The sequence below is a fragment of the Haliotis rubra genome, unplaced genomic scaffold (assembly GCF_003918875.1).
Source record: "Haliotis rubra isolate DU_JTF1 unplaced genomic scaffold, ASM391887v1 Scf215, whole genome shotgun sequence".
NCBI classification, from domain to species: Eukaryota; Metazoa; Mollusca; class Gastropoda; order Lepetellida; family Haliotidae; genus Haliotis; species Haliotis rubra.
The window spans coordinates 1,067,415-1,082,779 of record NW_025766170.1 but is presented as its reverse complement, the minus strand read 5'-3'; the positions used below and the strand labels follow the sequence as shown (position 1 = coordinate 1,082,779).

Sequence of the window (15,365 nt, the reverse complement as noted above, 5' to 3'; positions counted from 1 at the left end):
AGTTTAATCAAATTGCTACAAGAAGGTGTTCTACCTGGACTCCCCACTCCGTTGGCAACCATCCAGGTACTTAAATTCACCCTTGTTTTGTTGATTTTACATTTTATGCTGTGATAATTTATCAAATCCACCATGCAACAGTCCGTGCAACCAGCATGTTTTCGGCTCATTATCAAGACACAAAGTGAAAGTTTTTGTTAGAAATCAGGCAATTTGTACAAGACTCTTCACAAGAATTGCTGTGCCAGCAAAAAGCATTACCATATACAAAAGCACATGTCATTATCTGAAATTAAGGGTTTTTGTATACACAGGCAATGCATGTCCTGATATTTCATTGTTCAGAATATCAACTGCTGGAGTATTCACTCTGTTGACCATTGGAGTGTTCTCTCTGTTGACCATTGGAGTGTTCACGCTGTGGACCATTAGAGTGTTCACTCTGTGGACCATTGGAGTGTTCACTCTGTTGACCATTGGAGTGTTCGCTTGGAGTGTTCAATAGTTCGCGCTGCCAACCATTGGAGTGTTCACTCTGTGGACCATTGGAGTGTTCACTCTGTGGACCATTGGAGTGTTCACTCTGTGGACCATTGAAGTGTTCACTCTGTGGACCATTGGAGTGTTCACTCTGTGGACCATTGGAGTGTTCACTCTGTGGACCATTGGAGTGTTCACATTGGAGTGTTTCACTCTGTTGACCATTGGAGTGTTCACTCTGTGGACCATTGGAGTGTTCACTCTGTGGACCACTCTGTTGACCATTGTGTTCACTCTGTGTTCATTGGAGTGTTCACTCTGTTGACCATTGGAGTGTTCACTGTGATGTTCTTCTGTGGACCATTGGACCATTGGAGTGTTCACTCTGTGGACCATTGGAGTGTTCACTCTGTGGACCATTTGAGTGTTTGCTCTGTGGACCATTGGAGTGTTCTGTGGACCATTGACCATTGGAGTGTTCACTCTGTGGAGTGTTCAAGTGTTCACTCTGTGGACCATTGGAGTGTTCACTCTGTGGACCACTCTTGACCATTGAGTGTTCACTCTGTTGGACCATTGGAGTGTTCACTCTGTGATGTTCACTCTGTTGACCATTGACCATTGTGTTCACTTGACCAGTGTTCTGTGGACCATTGGAGTGTTCACTCTGTGATGACTCTGTTGACCATTGGAGTGTTGTTGACCATTGGAGTGTTCACTTTGTTGACCAATGGAATGTTCACTGTCAACTACTGGAGCGTTCACTCTGTGGACCATTGGAGTGTTCACTTTGTTGACCAATGGAATGTTCACTGTCAACTACTGAAGTGTTCACTCTGTTGACCATTGGAGTGTTCACTCTGTGGACCATTGGAGTGTTCACTCTGTGGACCATTGGAGTGTTCACTCTGTGGACCATTGGAGTGTTCACTCTGTGGACCATTGGAGTGTTCACTCTGTGGACCATTGGAGTGTTCACTCTGTGATGTTCACTCTGTTGACCATTGGAGTGTTCACTCTGTGGACCATTGGAGTGTTCACTTTGTTGACCAATGGAATGTTCACTGTCAACTACTGGAGTGTTCACTCTGTTGACCATTGGAGTGTTCACTCTGTTGACCATTGGAGTGTTCACTCTGTGGACCATTGGAGTGTTCACTCTGTGGACCATTGGAGTGTTCACTCTGTGGACCATTGGAGTGTTCACTCTGTGGACCATTGGAGTGTTCACTCTGTGGACCATTGGAGTGTTCACTCTGTGTTCACTCTGTTGACCATTGGAGTGTTCACTCTGTGGACCATTGGAGTGTTCACTCTGTGGACCATTGGAGTGTTCACTCTGTGGACCATTGGAGTGTTGACTTTTTGAACCATTGGAGTGTTGACTTTGTGAACCGTTGGAGTGTTCACTTTGTTGACCAATGGAATGTTCACTGTCAACTACTGGAGTGTTCACTCTGTTGACCAATGGAATGTTCACTCTGTGGACCATTGGAGTGTTGACTCAGTTTACCAGTGGAGTGTTCACTTTGGTGGAATGTTCACTCAGTTTACCAGTGGAGCCATTGTTGACCAATGGACTGTCCACTCTGTTGACTGGAGGAATGTTCACTCAGTTTACTAGTGGAGCATCCACTCTGTGACCCGAGTGTTCACTCAGTTTACCAGTGGAGTGTCCACTCTGTTGACCAGTGGAGTGTTCACTCTGTCAACCACTTTAGCTTTTATCCTGTTAGTCACTGAAATGTTCTTTCTACTGACCACTAGAGTGTTCATTGTATGAGTCACATTTACCATATGCAGTGGTGAAGTTAACTGAAACATTCACACTGCCTGCATGGTATTGTGAAAAGTGTGTCGTGACCATCTTAAATGTTCTTTTGTTAATTCTCAGTTATTATTTCTTTTTCTGTAACGAAACATTTGAGTTGAGGGAACTGACAGCACAAAATCAAAATAATTCACAGCAACTGCCATATACATTCATCTGTGTTTCAAAATATGTTTTGGGGCCTCTTTTGTAATCAAACCATGTCTTGTAAACCCTAACATTTCCCTTACAAAAATCATTCACTTTCATATGGACATTTAAATTTGGATTTAAATTTATTCCAGTTTGTCATTTCACAGGGTCATAATCTTGGACCCAGCTAAACTCTTGCCTTCTTCTCTCAAGACATCTGCATGACCAATGTTGAAATTCTTTTTAAAAATGAAAGCAGACAGTGCTATCCAGAATGTTCCATGTTCACAAACTAAAATGGAAACTTCTGTCAAGCAGAACATCCAGGTGTTTATAGACATGCCATAGTAAATTGTTTAATGCAACAGTCGGCTACCACAGGTTATGACAGCTCTCAACAAAATAACTCAGACATGGAATTTACTAGACATAGGAAAGGAAGCAATGTGGTTTAAATATGTAGTTCTCTTTTCTTTCATCACTTGTTTTTCTAAAACTCCTAAAAGAAGTACCTTAACACCGTTTTACACTTACTCTCAAATATATACTTCTCAAAGAAGTTAAAGAGTCCTTGTTTTTTTCATATTACTATACTTGATCTGCCATTACAGATTAATGATGACACTATGTAAGATTTAGGTGTTCTTTTACTATTTTAGTAGTATATATTGAGCAAGAAATTGTCAGTCATTTATATTTCAAAATTATTTTAAAGAAGTCCTATGCCATTAAGGACAGGTGATAAGATGAAATCATTAAATCTGAGGGGCAATGGGGTAGCCTAATGGTTAATCGTCTGCTCATCATGCCAGAGACCTGGGTTTGATTCCCCATATAGGTAGAATGTGTGAAGCAAATTCCTGGTGTTCCCCGCCGTGATATTGCTGGAATGTTGCTAAAAGAGGCATAAAACCATACTCACTCACTCATTAAATCTGAAGCTGAATTGCAGGAGTGTAATTACAGAGAGACAAGGACATGTTGGTGGTGACTTCCAGTACAAGAGGTCACTACTACAGAGGGTTGTGTAGATAAGGGCAGTTATGTAACAGCCCAGGGCCATGGGTCATAAGGAAGACCAGCATTCACAAGTTGCTAGAACTCAATTGGTGTGCTCACAATTAGTACAAGCCCTGAATATATTTATTCATTGAACCCTTTCCCAGGGTGAGCGTTGACCTCTTGGTCTTTGACTTTAGTCAATGGGTTCCTTGTGTAAGTTACTAACTTGTTATCTTAGGCTTTGAGTCCTTACACTGATTGAGTCTGAAGCTACAGCCAAAGACGATTTAATATGCTGAGATATTGGTCTCAGGATAAACTGAAAATAATATTGAGATCTGGGTTTAATATACATGGGCTAAAGGTTTGTTATCAAAATGGAATGCCTGTTCAAATGTCGCAGCATTGATTAGATACCATTGTTGATATAGAGGGATTGACACGTATTTTTTGAGTTGATGGTAAAATACTTTTTGTATTGTAAACAAATTACTACAACTTGAGATGGGTGGTGTAATTCTGTTGTTTCTGTTTTTATTGGCATGAAGAAAGGTTCTAACAGAAGATTCATAATAGAGATTTGAGGCAGAGGTTCAAGTCAAGAATGTAATACTGAAGTTATATGTTTTTTCAGCTGGAATTGTGTATGGCCTACAGATAACAATTGGTTTTTGTAATTAAAATAAATCAGGCATGAAGTGATAACACTTTTGCAAGAACAATATGTTGCTGAAGCAAGACTAAAAAAATGGAATTCAAATCTTTCACAAATTATGTCATACTCACTTTCTATTTACTATTTGCTCCTTTGATACATATTTAGCGTAAAGAATAGAAGTACATTATGTTATTCATATGTGTTATGTACAGTTCTAATTTAATTCCTTTTTAATGTTGAAATGAATCTAATAAGTTTCTACCACAATGCTTTGAATAGATCATGCATCTTTTTAGATACAGCTGACATGATGTGACTGTGTAAGGGATGTTACAACTACCCTTTAAATTCTGCCTCCTGGATGCCTGTGTGTAACTATATAGGCCTATTATAGGTATGAGAGCCAGACTGGCTTGCTTCACTGCAGTGACTGACTGATCCACAGCGTGTGTCAAGTCTCTTCAGCCTCTCCCATAGTCCCGAGCCCCCTTAATGCTGTGAGATTCAACACTGGCTGCTCACCATTTCATCAACTCACAAGGGGTCTTTTGGATATGAGGCTACCTGATTGGTCAGTAGTTTTCAGCTGTGTGTGTTAGAACCATGTCTGTCAAGTCTCGTGCTTCACCAGTGGTCAGAGCTGGACTCTGGCAGACAGGCATGCTCAGGGGTGGTTCAGACACCTGGACAGGTGGCCAGTGGTCAAGAAGGGTGTGGGACAGAGAGACTGGTCAGATGGATAACACCTTAACTCATCCTCCTCCGTGTGATATAGATCATAATGCACCTGGTTGATAAAACCTATAACACACCTTGTATGATAAAAAAAGTCCTATGTACCTTGTGATATAGGCATTTTATCTTTTGATCAGATTCTTATAAGAAATGATGGTTGAGTTTTAGTGTTGATCCTGTCTGGTTAAAAGCATGTTGGCAGAGGGTGTTTTTCTGGTTCAGGAGAGTGGATGTGCAAGGGTGTGATGAGGACTGATTGAATGGGACAACTCGTGAAGTAAACCTGTGTTTAACAGCTTTCCAATTTCTTGTGTCCCCAACCTCCCCCACCCTCTGTCCCTCACACCTCTACCCCAGGGGATGACTGGTCTCTATTCTGGAATACAGGGATTGTCATTCGATGGATGTGTATGTGTGAGCTTCGACAGTGACGACAGTGGATGTGTAAAGTATCTGCCAATCAAGGGATGGAGTCCATCTCCTGGTGTATCTTCAGTTTTCTGCTCATGGAACTGGTAAAATACTTTTTTCTTTTTCTCTTTTTGTAAGAATAATACTTCAAGGAAAATTATTTCTGTTTATTCATATTTGTCTTTAAATGTTGGCAATTTCTTTTCAAATTTTAATTCATAATTTTGTAAGTAACAGTAGTTATTTTATTATCAAGAACCAATCTATGAACAAAAGCCCTGTAAAAATACATGAGATAAATCTTTTCCTAAATCAATCAACAGAAAAAATTTCATTGAAATATAATGACTTAGATATGTTTGGTTATAAATTTCTACTTTACAGCACTTAAATCTGATGGTGTTATTTCATGGGCTATGTAAAGTGTTTCAGTACTGTCATTGATATGGTTGCATACAATGCTTTGGTTATGAAGAGGTAGTTATCATTTTTTCCTTAATGGATTATGTACTCCCATTTAGTTTAGAATTGTATTTGTTAAAAAATATACCCCGGGGGGACTAACATTAAGATATAGTAAGGAAAAAGAAACACACAGAGGCCCCAGTAATGGTGTGAAATCTTTTCTTTAGATGTGATAAAACCTGTGTCAGGGTACATAATAGTGAATCAGCCTGTGTCTGTGGACCGATATGCTTACTTTAACACAAAGAGTGCATTTCCCCTTCTCTTAAGTGTTAAATGTCCTTTGATCATCTGCGCACTGTCGACAGGCTATCTGCCAACTTCATACACATAGAGCACTGTATTGTCAAAACATGCCACAAGCCTGCCCTGATGTTGTCATTATCTATGACCTCTGTAGCAGTTAAGCCATTTTTAATTTAACTGTCTGCTCAAACTATGTATACGGCTTTTGGAGTATCAAGAAAAACTTGATTTTTTTTGCCCTCTCATGAAACACTTAAGTGATGAAAAGAAAATGAATTAATGTTGGAAGGGGGTAGGAAAATAAGTACATTGTAAACGAAATGATTTCTTACAGCTGCTTTTTTGTAGAACATCTGAAACAGCATAGCCTCCACATAATCACATCGGTACCTGAGATTTCGTTCTTTGATGTCTCACACCCTCCCTCGTTATAACGCAGACATTTTCTCCCCTTATGTCCTGAAAAAAGGTAACTATTTGACGTTACTGTGGAAACATGTACATGTATTTCATTCATGCAGATATACCCTCATCAGAAAGTAATCCACTTGTCTCCCAATGTGTTATAATGAGGGGGCACCTGATTTTAATTATATACATATATATTATACAGTTTCCACAGGAGAGGATCATTTAAACAACATCTCACCTGTCTCAGACAGGATACTATCGTAACAGATGATGCCCTTCTCATGTACTGCAGTCTGTATCTGTCCTTTACTTGTGTTCCTTTCTATGGAAAACAGATCAAATGAACATTTTCCTTTGAAAATGACAAGCATTTGGAATGGAGGCATGCCAGAAATGAACGAAAGGATATCTTGGGTGATAATTGGGATCAGGACTTCTTAACTACTTATGTGCATGGGTGGCCGGATGGGTTTTAGGCACTGCAGAGTAATGCTTGATATCTTGTGCACAATACCATTGTAGCTTTATTGCCCTCATAAGTTAATGGTGTATTGTTGGAGTTAGGACACTCAGAGAGCTGGAATTAGCTTGTGACACAAGGTGCTGGTCATGTGTTCAAATGCCAGAGCCTAAGGTAGCATGATATCTGTGCAGAGTTGCAGATACCTGTGATCATGGGTTTAATTTCCTGATTAGACTGCCTCCATGGTCTCCCTGATTAGACTGCCTCCATGGTCTCCCTGATTAGACTGCCTCCATGGTCTCCCTGATTAGACTGCCTCCATGGTCTCCCTGATTAGACTGCCTCCATGGTCTTCCTGATTAGACTGCCTCCATGGTCTCCCTGATTAGACTGCCTCCATGGTCTCCCTGATTAGACTGCCTCCATGGTCTCCCTGATTAGACTGCCTCCATGGTCTCCCTGATTAGACTGCCTCCATGGTCTCCCTGATTAGACTGCCTCCATGGTCTCCCTGATTAGACTGCCTCCATGGTCTCCCTGATTAGACTGCCTCCATGGTCTTCCTGATTAGACTGCCTCCATGGTCTCCCTGATTAGACTGCCTCCATGGTCTCCCTGATTAGACTGCCTCCATGGTCTCCCTGATTAGACTGCCTCACCCTGATGGTCTCCCTGATTAGACTGCCTCCATGGTCTCCCTGATTAGACTGCCTCCATGGTCTCCCTGATTAGACTGCCTCCATGGTCTCCCTGATTAGACTGCCTCCATGGTCTCCCTGATTAGACTGCCTCCATGGTCTCCCTGATTAGACTGCCTCCATGGTCTCCCTGATTAGACTGCCTCCATGGTCTCCCCTGATTAGACTGCCTCCATGGTCTCCCTGATTAGGAGCTGCCTCCATGGTCTCCCTGATTAGACTGCCTCCATGGTCTCTCCTGATTAGACTGCCTCCATGGTCTCCCTGATTAGACTGCCTCCATGGTCTCCCTGATTAGACTGCCTCCATGGTCTCCTGATTAGACTGCCTCCATGGTCTCCCTGATTAGACTGCCTCCATGGTCTCCCTGATTAGACTGCCTCCATGGTCTCCCTGATTAGACTGCCTCCATGGTCTCCCTGATTAGACTGCCTCCATGGTCTCCATTAGATCTCCATGGTCTCCTGATTAGACTGCCTCCATGGTCTCCCTGATTAGACTGCCTCCATGGTCTCCCTGATTAGACTGCCTCCATGGTCTCCCTGATTAGACTGCCTCCATGGTCTCCCTGATTAGACTGCCTCCATGGTCTCCCTGATTAGACTGCCTCCATGGTCTCCCTGATTAGACTGCCTCCATGGTCTCCCTGATTAGACTGCCTCCATGGTCTCCCCTGATTAGACTGCCTCCATGGTCTCCCTGATTAGACTGCCTCCATGGTCTCCTGATTAGACTGCCTCCATGGTCTCCCTGATTAGACTGCCTCCATGGTCTCCCTGATTAGACTGCCTCCATGGTCTCCCTGATTAGACTGCCTCCATGGTCTCCCTGATTAGACTGCCTCCATGGTCTCCCTGATTAGACTCCCTTCACGGTCTCCCTGATTAGCCCTGCCTCCATGGTCTCCCTGATTAGACTGCCTCCATGGTCTCCCTGATTAGGCTACCTCCATGGTCACCCTGTTTAGCCAGCCTCCATGGTCTTCCCTGATTAGACTGCCTCCATGGACACCCTGATTAGACTGCCTCCATGGTCTCCCTGATTAGACTGCCTCCATGGTCACCCTGATTAGACTGCCTCCATGGTCACCCTGATTAGACTGCCTCCATGGTCACCCTGATTAGACTGCCTCCATGGTCTCCCTGATTAGACTGCCTCCATGGTCACCCTGATGGACCTCCTGGTCTGATTAGACTGCCTCCATGGTCTCCCTGATTAGACTGCCTCCATGGTCACCCTGATTAGACTGCCTCCATGGTCTCCCTGATTAGACTGCCTCCATGGTCTGCCTCCATGGTCACCCTGATTAGACTGCCTCCATGGTCTCCCTGATTAGACTGCCTCCATGGTCACCCTGATTAGACTGCCTCCATGGACACCCTGATTAGACTGCCTCCATGGACACCCTGATTAGACTGCCTCCATGGTCTCCCTGATTAGACTGCCTCCATGGTCTCCCTGATTAGACTGCCTCCATGGACACCCTGATTAGACTGCCTCCATGGTCACCCTGATTAGACTGCCTCCATGGTCTCCCTGATTAGACTGCCTCCATGGTCTCCCTGATTAGACTGACTCCATGGTCTCCCTGATTAGAATGCCTCCACGGTCTCGATGATTACACTGCTTCACTGGTTTTCCTCTGTGGTCTAGTGGGTAGAGCAACTGCTCCAAAGACAGGACGATTAGTGGTTCAATCCCCCACCTAAAAGTTTTTTAAAAATGGTACTCGTTGTTACAGTGCCTGCTGAACTGCATTACCTGGGAAAACAAGGACTGTTCTGCTCATTAGTTAGTGTAATGTGCCTGAGTAGGGTATCAATGTTAAACTGTGTAAGGTTTAGATATCAGTTTGCAAGAAAAGGGTGCTTGATATTTTTCTTGAAATGCCTAAAATGCCTTCTTGCTAAAATAGGTATGAGTATAATTATTTTTCCGCCACCTTACTAAATGAAATCAAATCATGTCTTCCTTAAAAGCTGCCACCAGGATACTACAGAAACAGTGCAAAAGCAGCATTAAAACCCAAATCACTCACTCACTCAGAAATACACTTCATACCCTATTGCGCTGAACATTGAAGGGGTTTATTCAAGTGCATCTTCAGTCCAGTTCAAGCTCCAGCAGCCTTCTATGGTGGTGTATCACCCTGAATGGATAAGGAAGGTGTGGGGACATGGTAAAATATAAAGTCATATATCCAAGTAATTAGATGTGTCTCCATCATTAGGCGTAGGGTGCAGTGAAGTGTGATACAGTCTGTTATATCAACTTACTTGGCAGAGAGGAGGGAGCAGCGACTTGACTTGGAAGTCGGTGATGTGTTCAGTGTTTGACACAAACCTGCACCTGTATGTATTCACCAACCTCCTGTGCAGTTTATGATGTTCAGTTATGTATAGTTCAGTGGAGATATTTTAAGAATTGACAGCTGTGACATTTATCGATGAAAACAGTTGAAGACTTTTTTAGCTGTCCCAAGTTCGTTCTCTGGTGCAAGGGTTTACTTTAGTAAGACATTAGCTGTACTGATGGGGAGGAATTCAGGTGCTATAAGGACCTTAGGGGGTAATTTGTTCCATTCGTGAAGCATGGGCGCTTTAATTTAGTCATGTTATGTCCTCGCGTGTGCCTATAGTATATCACAGTGGCTATTGTATTTTGCTGTCTGAATTACTGGTTGACTTAGTGCACACTCTGAAACCAAGTGTCCTACTTCAGAACACAAGACAAATGACATGGATGTCACTCTTTTAGATCACATACATGTGTTCTTAAAGATCCGGGACGGTGGGGTAGTCTAGTGGCTAAAGCGTACGCTCGTCATGTCGAAGACCCCAGTTCCATTCCCCACATGGGAATGTGTGAAGCCTATTTCTAAATATTCTAAAAGCGCATAAGACTAAACTCACTCATTCACTCACTCTTAATGATCCAGAAAGGTAGTGGTCATATTTTGAACTTTTTCACGTGTTGCAATTATGGAATAATTTTGGACTACTTGTAATGTGTCCTCAGCCGACAAGACAAGTTTTGAATAAATATTGAATATCCTGCCTGATATTTTCCAGGGCTTTCCAGAAAACAGTGTCTTTCAATGAATAGGAAATTCAAACCATAGCTACTACACCCCCACATTATGGTGTCATAAAATAACACTGAAAACATTCTGACATATTTAAACTCACTCACTCACTCAATGGGATTTGGTGGTCAGGCCCACTGACTTTGTCATCACATGTCATCATATCCCAATTGTGCAGATCGATGCTCATGCTGTTGATCACTGGATTGTCTGGTCCAGACTCGATCATTTACAGACTGCTGCCATATAGCTCGAATATTGTTGAACGTGTCTTTAAACAACAAACAAACAATATTTACAGGTTGCAAACAGTACAATGTTGGGTGGCCCATTCATTCAAGGCCCTGTATTTTGTTGCATATTTGTATCCCAGAGGCATTCAAGAAACCTGTGATCATCAGTTCAGTTCCCAGGTTTATATTTCTAGGTTTGTCAGCACCAGGCACTTGCCAATGGGTTTCATTAAAGTAATAATCAGCAATATTCCAGCTATATGGTGGTGGTCTGTAACCCAGTGATCAATAGTATGAGCATCGATCTACGCAATTTGGATGCAATGACATATATCAACCAAGTGAGCGAGCCTGACCAACCGATCCTGTTAGTCGCCTCTTACGACAAGCATTGGTTCCTAACCCGGATCTTCATGGGACCCATCAAGTAGTATGAGCTGGTAGTCCTGTTTTGTAACATCTTGCCCTAGTTTATGGTTAGGTATTTTGAGGAATGAAGGTTTGGGGTATGTGACATGGTCATCCTTTGATGCCATTCATTCTTTGTGCTTCTGATGGGTGGTGCTTGATGTGATTGTTCTGCCTGTATTGAACAGTTCAAATGTCAATAACATCCTCACAGTGGAATTGTCAACTTAGACGCCAAGCAGCCACTTGAATGTATCAGGATGGCAGTTGTAGGGAAGTAGTTCTATTGTTGTCATGTTTGACTTTGTCAAACTACATTTAGGGAGCATGCATACAACATGTATGATCAGTCAATGAATCGATCCAGGTGAAATGGATCGTTAACCTTCCTGGATAGCATACCTGTGAATATGTCCTATGACTTGGCTGCCAATCAGTGTTAGTACCACTCACTGTTTCATGCTACAAGTAATCAAAGGCTAGTTTCCAATGTTCTTTTGTTGAACCAAACAAGAGACGCATGACAGTTTAACAGGTGGGCACTTCCAACAATGCACTGTTGCCTGATGGTTGACTGACTGGACAGGCCTTGGCCCCCAGACAACGGTGAGACAGACCTAACCGAGTGAACCCACAGCCCTACCTGTTCAATACCATCAATACTAGCCAGAATGGAAATATAAATGCTGCACTTGTTGAACTTTCTAAGGCTGTCATTAGGATGATTCTCTCCATAACAGATGTATTTCAAGCAGAAAGGACACATAGTAAGAGACATTATATGCTCCTGGTGTTTGACTTTTTGTCAAAGATGTTTTGTGTTTCTGGGTATTTGTAGTGTAGTGTTTCGTGATTGTATGAAGTTAATTTTAGGTAAATATATACTTTGGATCATATATGTAGTGGTATGGACAATAGTAGCCTTTATACAAAGGTTTTTCTGTGTTAAGCCTTCATTCACATATGGAAACTGACTGTGCATAATTACTACAATTCATTCATTCATAAGTTGACATCCTGTTATGCGTCTCCATGTGTGTGCATGACATTGTCACAAGGTCAGACTTGTAGGTTAAAGTAGTTACTTGTGGGGGAAACTTAGAGCCAAGACGAAAGAAAACAAATTTGTTACCTGAAGAAATTTCTTTCCATTTGTCCTTCTGTTGGAATTCCTTTCTAGCTATACAGTTTAGAATCCCAGTTCTCATTGTTTGGTCATGGTACCTAATAACGGTTATTGGATGTACATCTAATGTTATACTGAGTGAATACCTAGGAAGACAGGCTCTTAGTTAGTTCTACCATTTTGTTTGCCCTTAGTACTGTCAGTAGTTGAGTGCTATTTAGTTTGGCTCGTATTACTGCCATTTTCTTTTGCCCTTAGATCGGTGTTTTTGTTTTTGTCTTAGTACTGCTGTTTTCTTTCCCCTGTACCACTTCCATTTTGTTTTGCCATAACTTCTGCCATGGCGGTGGGGTAGCCCAGTGGTTAAAGCGTTCGCTCATCATACTGAAGACCCAAGATCAATTCCCCACATGGGTACAATGTGTGAAGCCCATTTCTGGTGTCCCCCGCCGTGATATTGCTGGAATATTGCTAAAAGTGGCATAAACCATACTCACTCTCTTTACTTCTGCCATTTTGTTTGCTTGTAGTACTGCCTTTGCCAAAATGGTATGGATTAGTGTTCATGCAGTCCGCCACTTAATGTAACAATTTCTTGAATACTGATAATACGTGAAAGGTCTTTCAGTCCATCAACTGAAGGCCACAGGTGGACCAGTGGTTAAAGCAACATCTTGTCATGCTAAGAACCAGGTTCTATCCAGCCAGGTGTGCAATTTGTGGAGCCCATTCTTGGTGCCTCCCACTGTGATATGACTGGAAGATTGCTAAAAGTGGTTAAAATCTTACTCCCTCACCCATGGCAATAACTTATAATCCAATTACCATTGTTCTTGGGTCAAAACAGAAACAACATCTTGTATTGCCAGTGCAGTATTCATTTGTCATGTGGAAGGCCAGGGTTAGATTTCTACACATGGTACAATATGTGAGCCCATTTCTGGTGTCCCCAGCCGTGATATTGCTGTAATATTGCTTAAGGTAGTGTGAAACCATACTCACTTGCAATATATTGCCTCATTCGGGATGATGAATGCACTAACAAAACTTAATCACGGATCAACAAAAGGTCCCATGTCGACCACAGACGTAGCTCTTGGATCATGCCCCACCCCGAGAGTGATCACCCCCTCCCATCCATGTAGTTACCTTTGTTACCCCCTCCTTATTCTCACCTGCACAAGCTTTCATTTACTATTTTATTAGCAGCTCACACACAACTTAATTGCTATTTGCATTCCATTGCTTTCAATGGGTGACAGTTAGAGAAGTGGTGACAATAAAAGTTATGTGAAAGAGTTATTTGAGTCGTGGAAGTGGCTACTGAAAATATCCGCAATAAGGGACAGGGAACACCAAAGAAGCAATTGACACAATTTTGGTCAAATTGTATAAGAAAATAAATCGGATAACTTGCTTTTTATAGAATGAAAGTAAGATAAAAGGTACTATAATGATCTATCAAAAATGAATTTGAGTCACTCATAAATTGTCATTGTGAGGTGATAAACTATATGGAATGAAACCATTGGAAGTAGCATTTTTGAATTTTGAGACAGTCCCCGAACCCCCTAAACTGAGAACCATAGAGGTGAAAGTGAAGCTAATCGAACACATCCGGAGGTGGGAACCACACACACTGTTTTGTGACGATGTCCTCGGACCTGTGGACAGAACTGCCAGAGTTCAGGTGTGACTACCAATGTCATTATAGTATTTCTCGTTGACGTGAATCTATGCTCAGAGCCCATCATCCGGCTCCCTAGGGTAACTGACAGAGACAGCAAGGCCATGTCAAATCCTTATTGTGCTGCTTAATTGTCTAAGTGTAGAGAAAAACACATTATAAAAGTCAATAAGTTATAATGTCAGGGGGTTCTTTATGATCTGTGTGGTGGTGTGTGGTCCTGTGCGTAGGGTTTTCGGAAAAAAGTCCTTGGAAAAAAAGTACCGGTAAAAAAGTACTAAATTTGCCTAGGAAAAAAAGTCCTACGTTTAATTGTTTATAACAAATGTTAAGACAAAACTTAGATCTGATGGTTTTTAATACTTTATTCACATACAACAATATAAATTGACAAAAATTTGCATCTGCATTGATACATTTGCAAGAATTTGCTGACATTTACTGAATTTTATTCAGTCTAATGTTGGTGGCCACACCATGGAGAAACTCTGGGATTGATTTCCTCCCTGAAACAATGTCAGTGCACAGTTTCTGCAGACGTTTCTGCATCTTGATGAAAACAGTCCTTGGTTTATTCACAGGCATATTGCCGATGATGTCCTGAGCAATTACAGTCCTCACTGTTGTTTGCTCCTGGTGACTTTTTTTCCGAAGGACTTTTTTTCCTATAATTGTGCTTAGAGATCAGGTCATAAATCAGTTGAAGTTAAGCAACGTTGGGCGCGGAGAGTCCTTCGATGGGTGACAGTTTTGGGCAGCGTGACTCCTGAAGTTTCTTGGACTTCAGTCCTGCCCCACAATAAAGCACATGTGATACATGTGGTCTCACCTTAGGCAAGTGAGTTTGTTCAAACTTGCCTCAGTTCACCCAGCAGAAAATGGGTACCCGGTGAAATTGGTCAGTAGACTATTAACCTTCTAGCGCCTAACAGGCAGCTTGGGTTTTCCAGGGTAATTTAATGATCCTTTGAGCAGGGTATCTACCCTGGAAAATGCGCATTATAAATATTCTTATCTTCTAATGTTAAAATAGAAAGACAAGGCGTTGATGTGAATTTTATTATGGTAGATGCACTGGTTGTCCTGATGACTTGCACCAAATCTCTGTTTTACTCTTGGGCATATGGAAATCATTGCAGTGCTAATTAATTACTTCACTGAAGTATAAAAAGCAATTATAAAGGTCTGTACCTGAGAATGTGTTAAAAGGCTTATTTCAAATGATTGTTAAAATGTCAGGATGATCATTATTATCTAATGCAAGTATGGTTACCAGCTTACCATATTAGCAGTT

At 41.9% G+C, this 15,365-nt stretch overlaps 2 protein-coding genes across 2 annotated transcripts in view; one reads left to right on the top strand and one right to left on the bottom strand.

The window, feature by feature from the left end:
* Window positions 1–349: 349 nt before the first annotated feature.
* Window positions 350–1,102, bottom strand: LOC124276915 (putrescine N-methyltransferase 4-like). Its single transcript, XM_046712581.1, has 2 exons — window positions 842–1,102; window positions 350–754 (listed from the first exon to the last, which is right to left on the bottom strand). The coding sequence occupies exons 1-2, from the start codon at window positions 1,100–1,102 to the stop codon at window positions 350–352; spliced, it is 666 nt and encodes a 221-aa protein (XP_046568537.1).
* Window positions 1,103–4,846: 3,744 nt separating this feature from the next.
* The window catches only part of LOC124276881 (A disintegrin and metalloproteinase with thrombospondin motifs 18-like), an 89,258-nt gene continuing 78,739 nt past the window's right edge, over window positions 4,847–15,365 (top strand). The window contains exon 1 of the mRNA XM_046712543.1: window positions 4,847–5,353. Within this exon, the coding sequence (XP_046568499.1) occupies window positions 5,279–5,353 (75 nt within the window). The 5' untranslated portion in view covers window positions 4,847–5,278. The remainder of the gene's footprint in view (window positions 5,354–15,365) is intronic.

Excerpts from the sequence above, each read along its gene's own strand:
- LOC124276915 (XM_046712581.1), bottom strand. The coding sequence starts at position 1,102 with ATGGTCAATGGTCAACAGAGTGAACATCACAGAGTGAACACTCCAATG. Across the intron at positions 755-841 it reads AACACTCCAATGGTCCAATG|AGTGGTCCACAGAGTGAACA; the intron begins GTCCACAGAAGA and ends AATGGTCAACAG.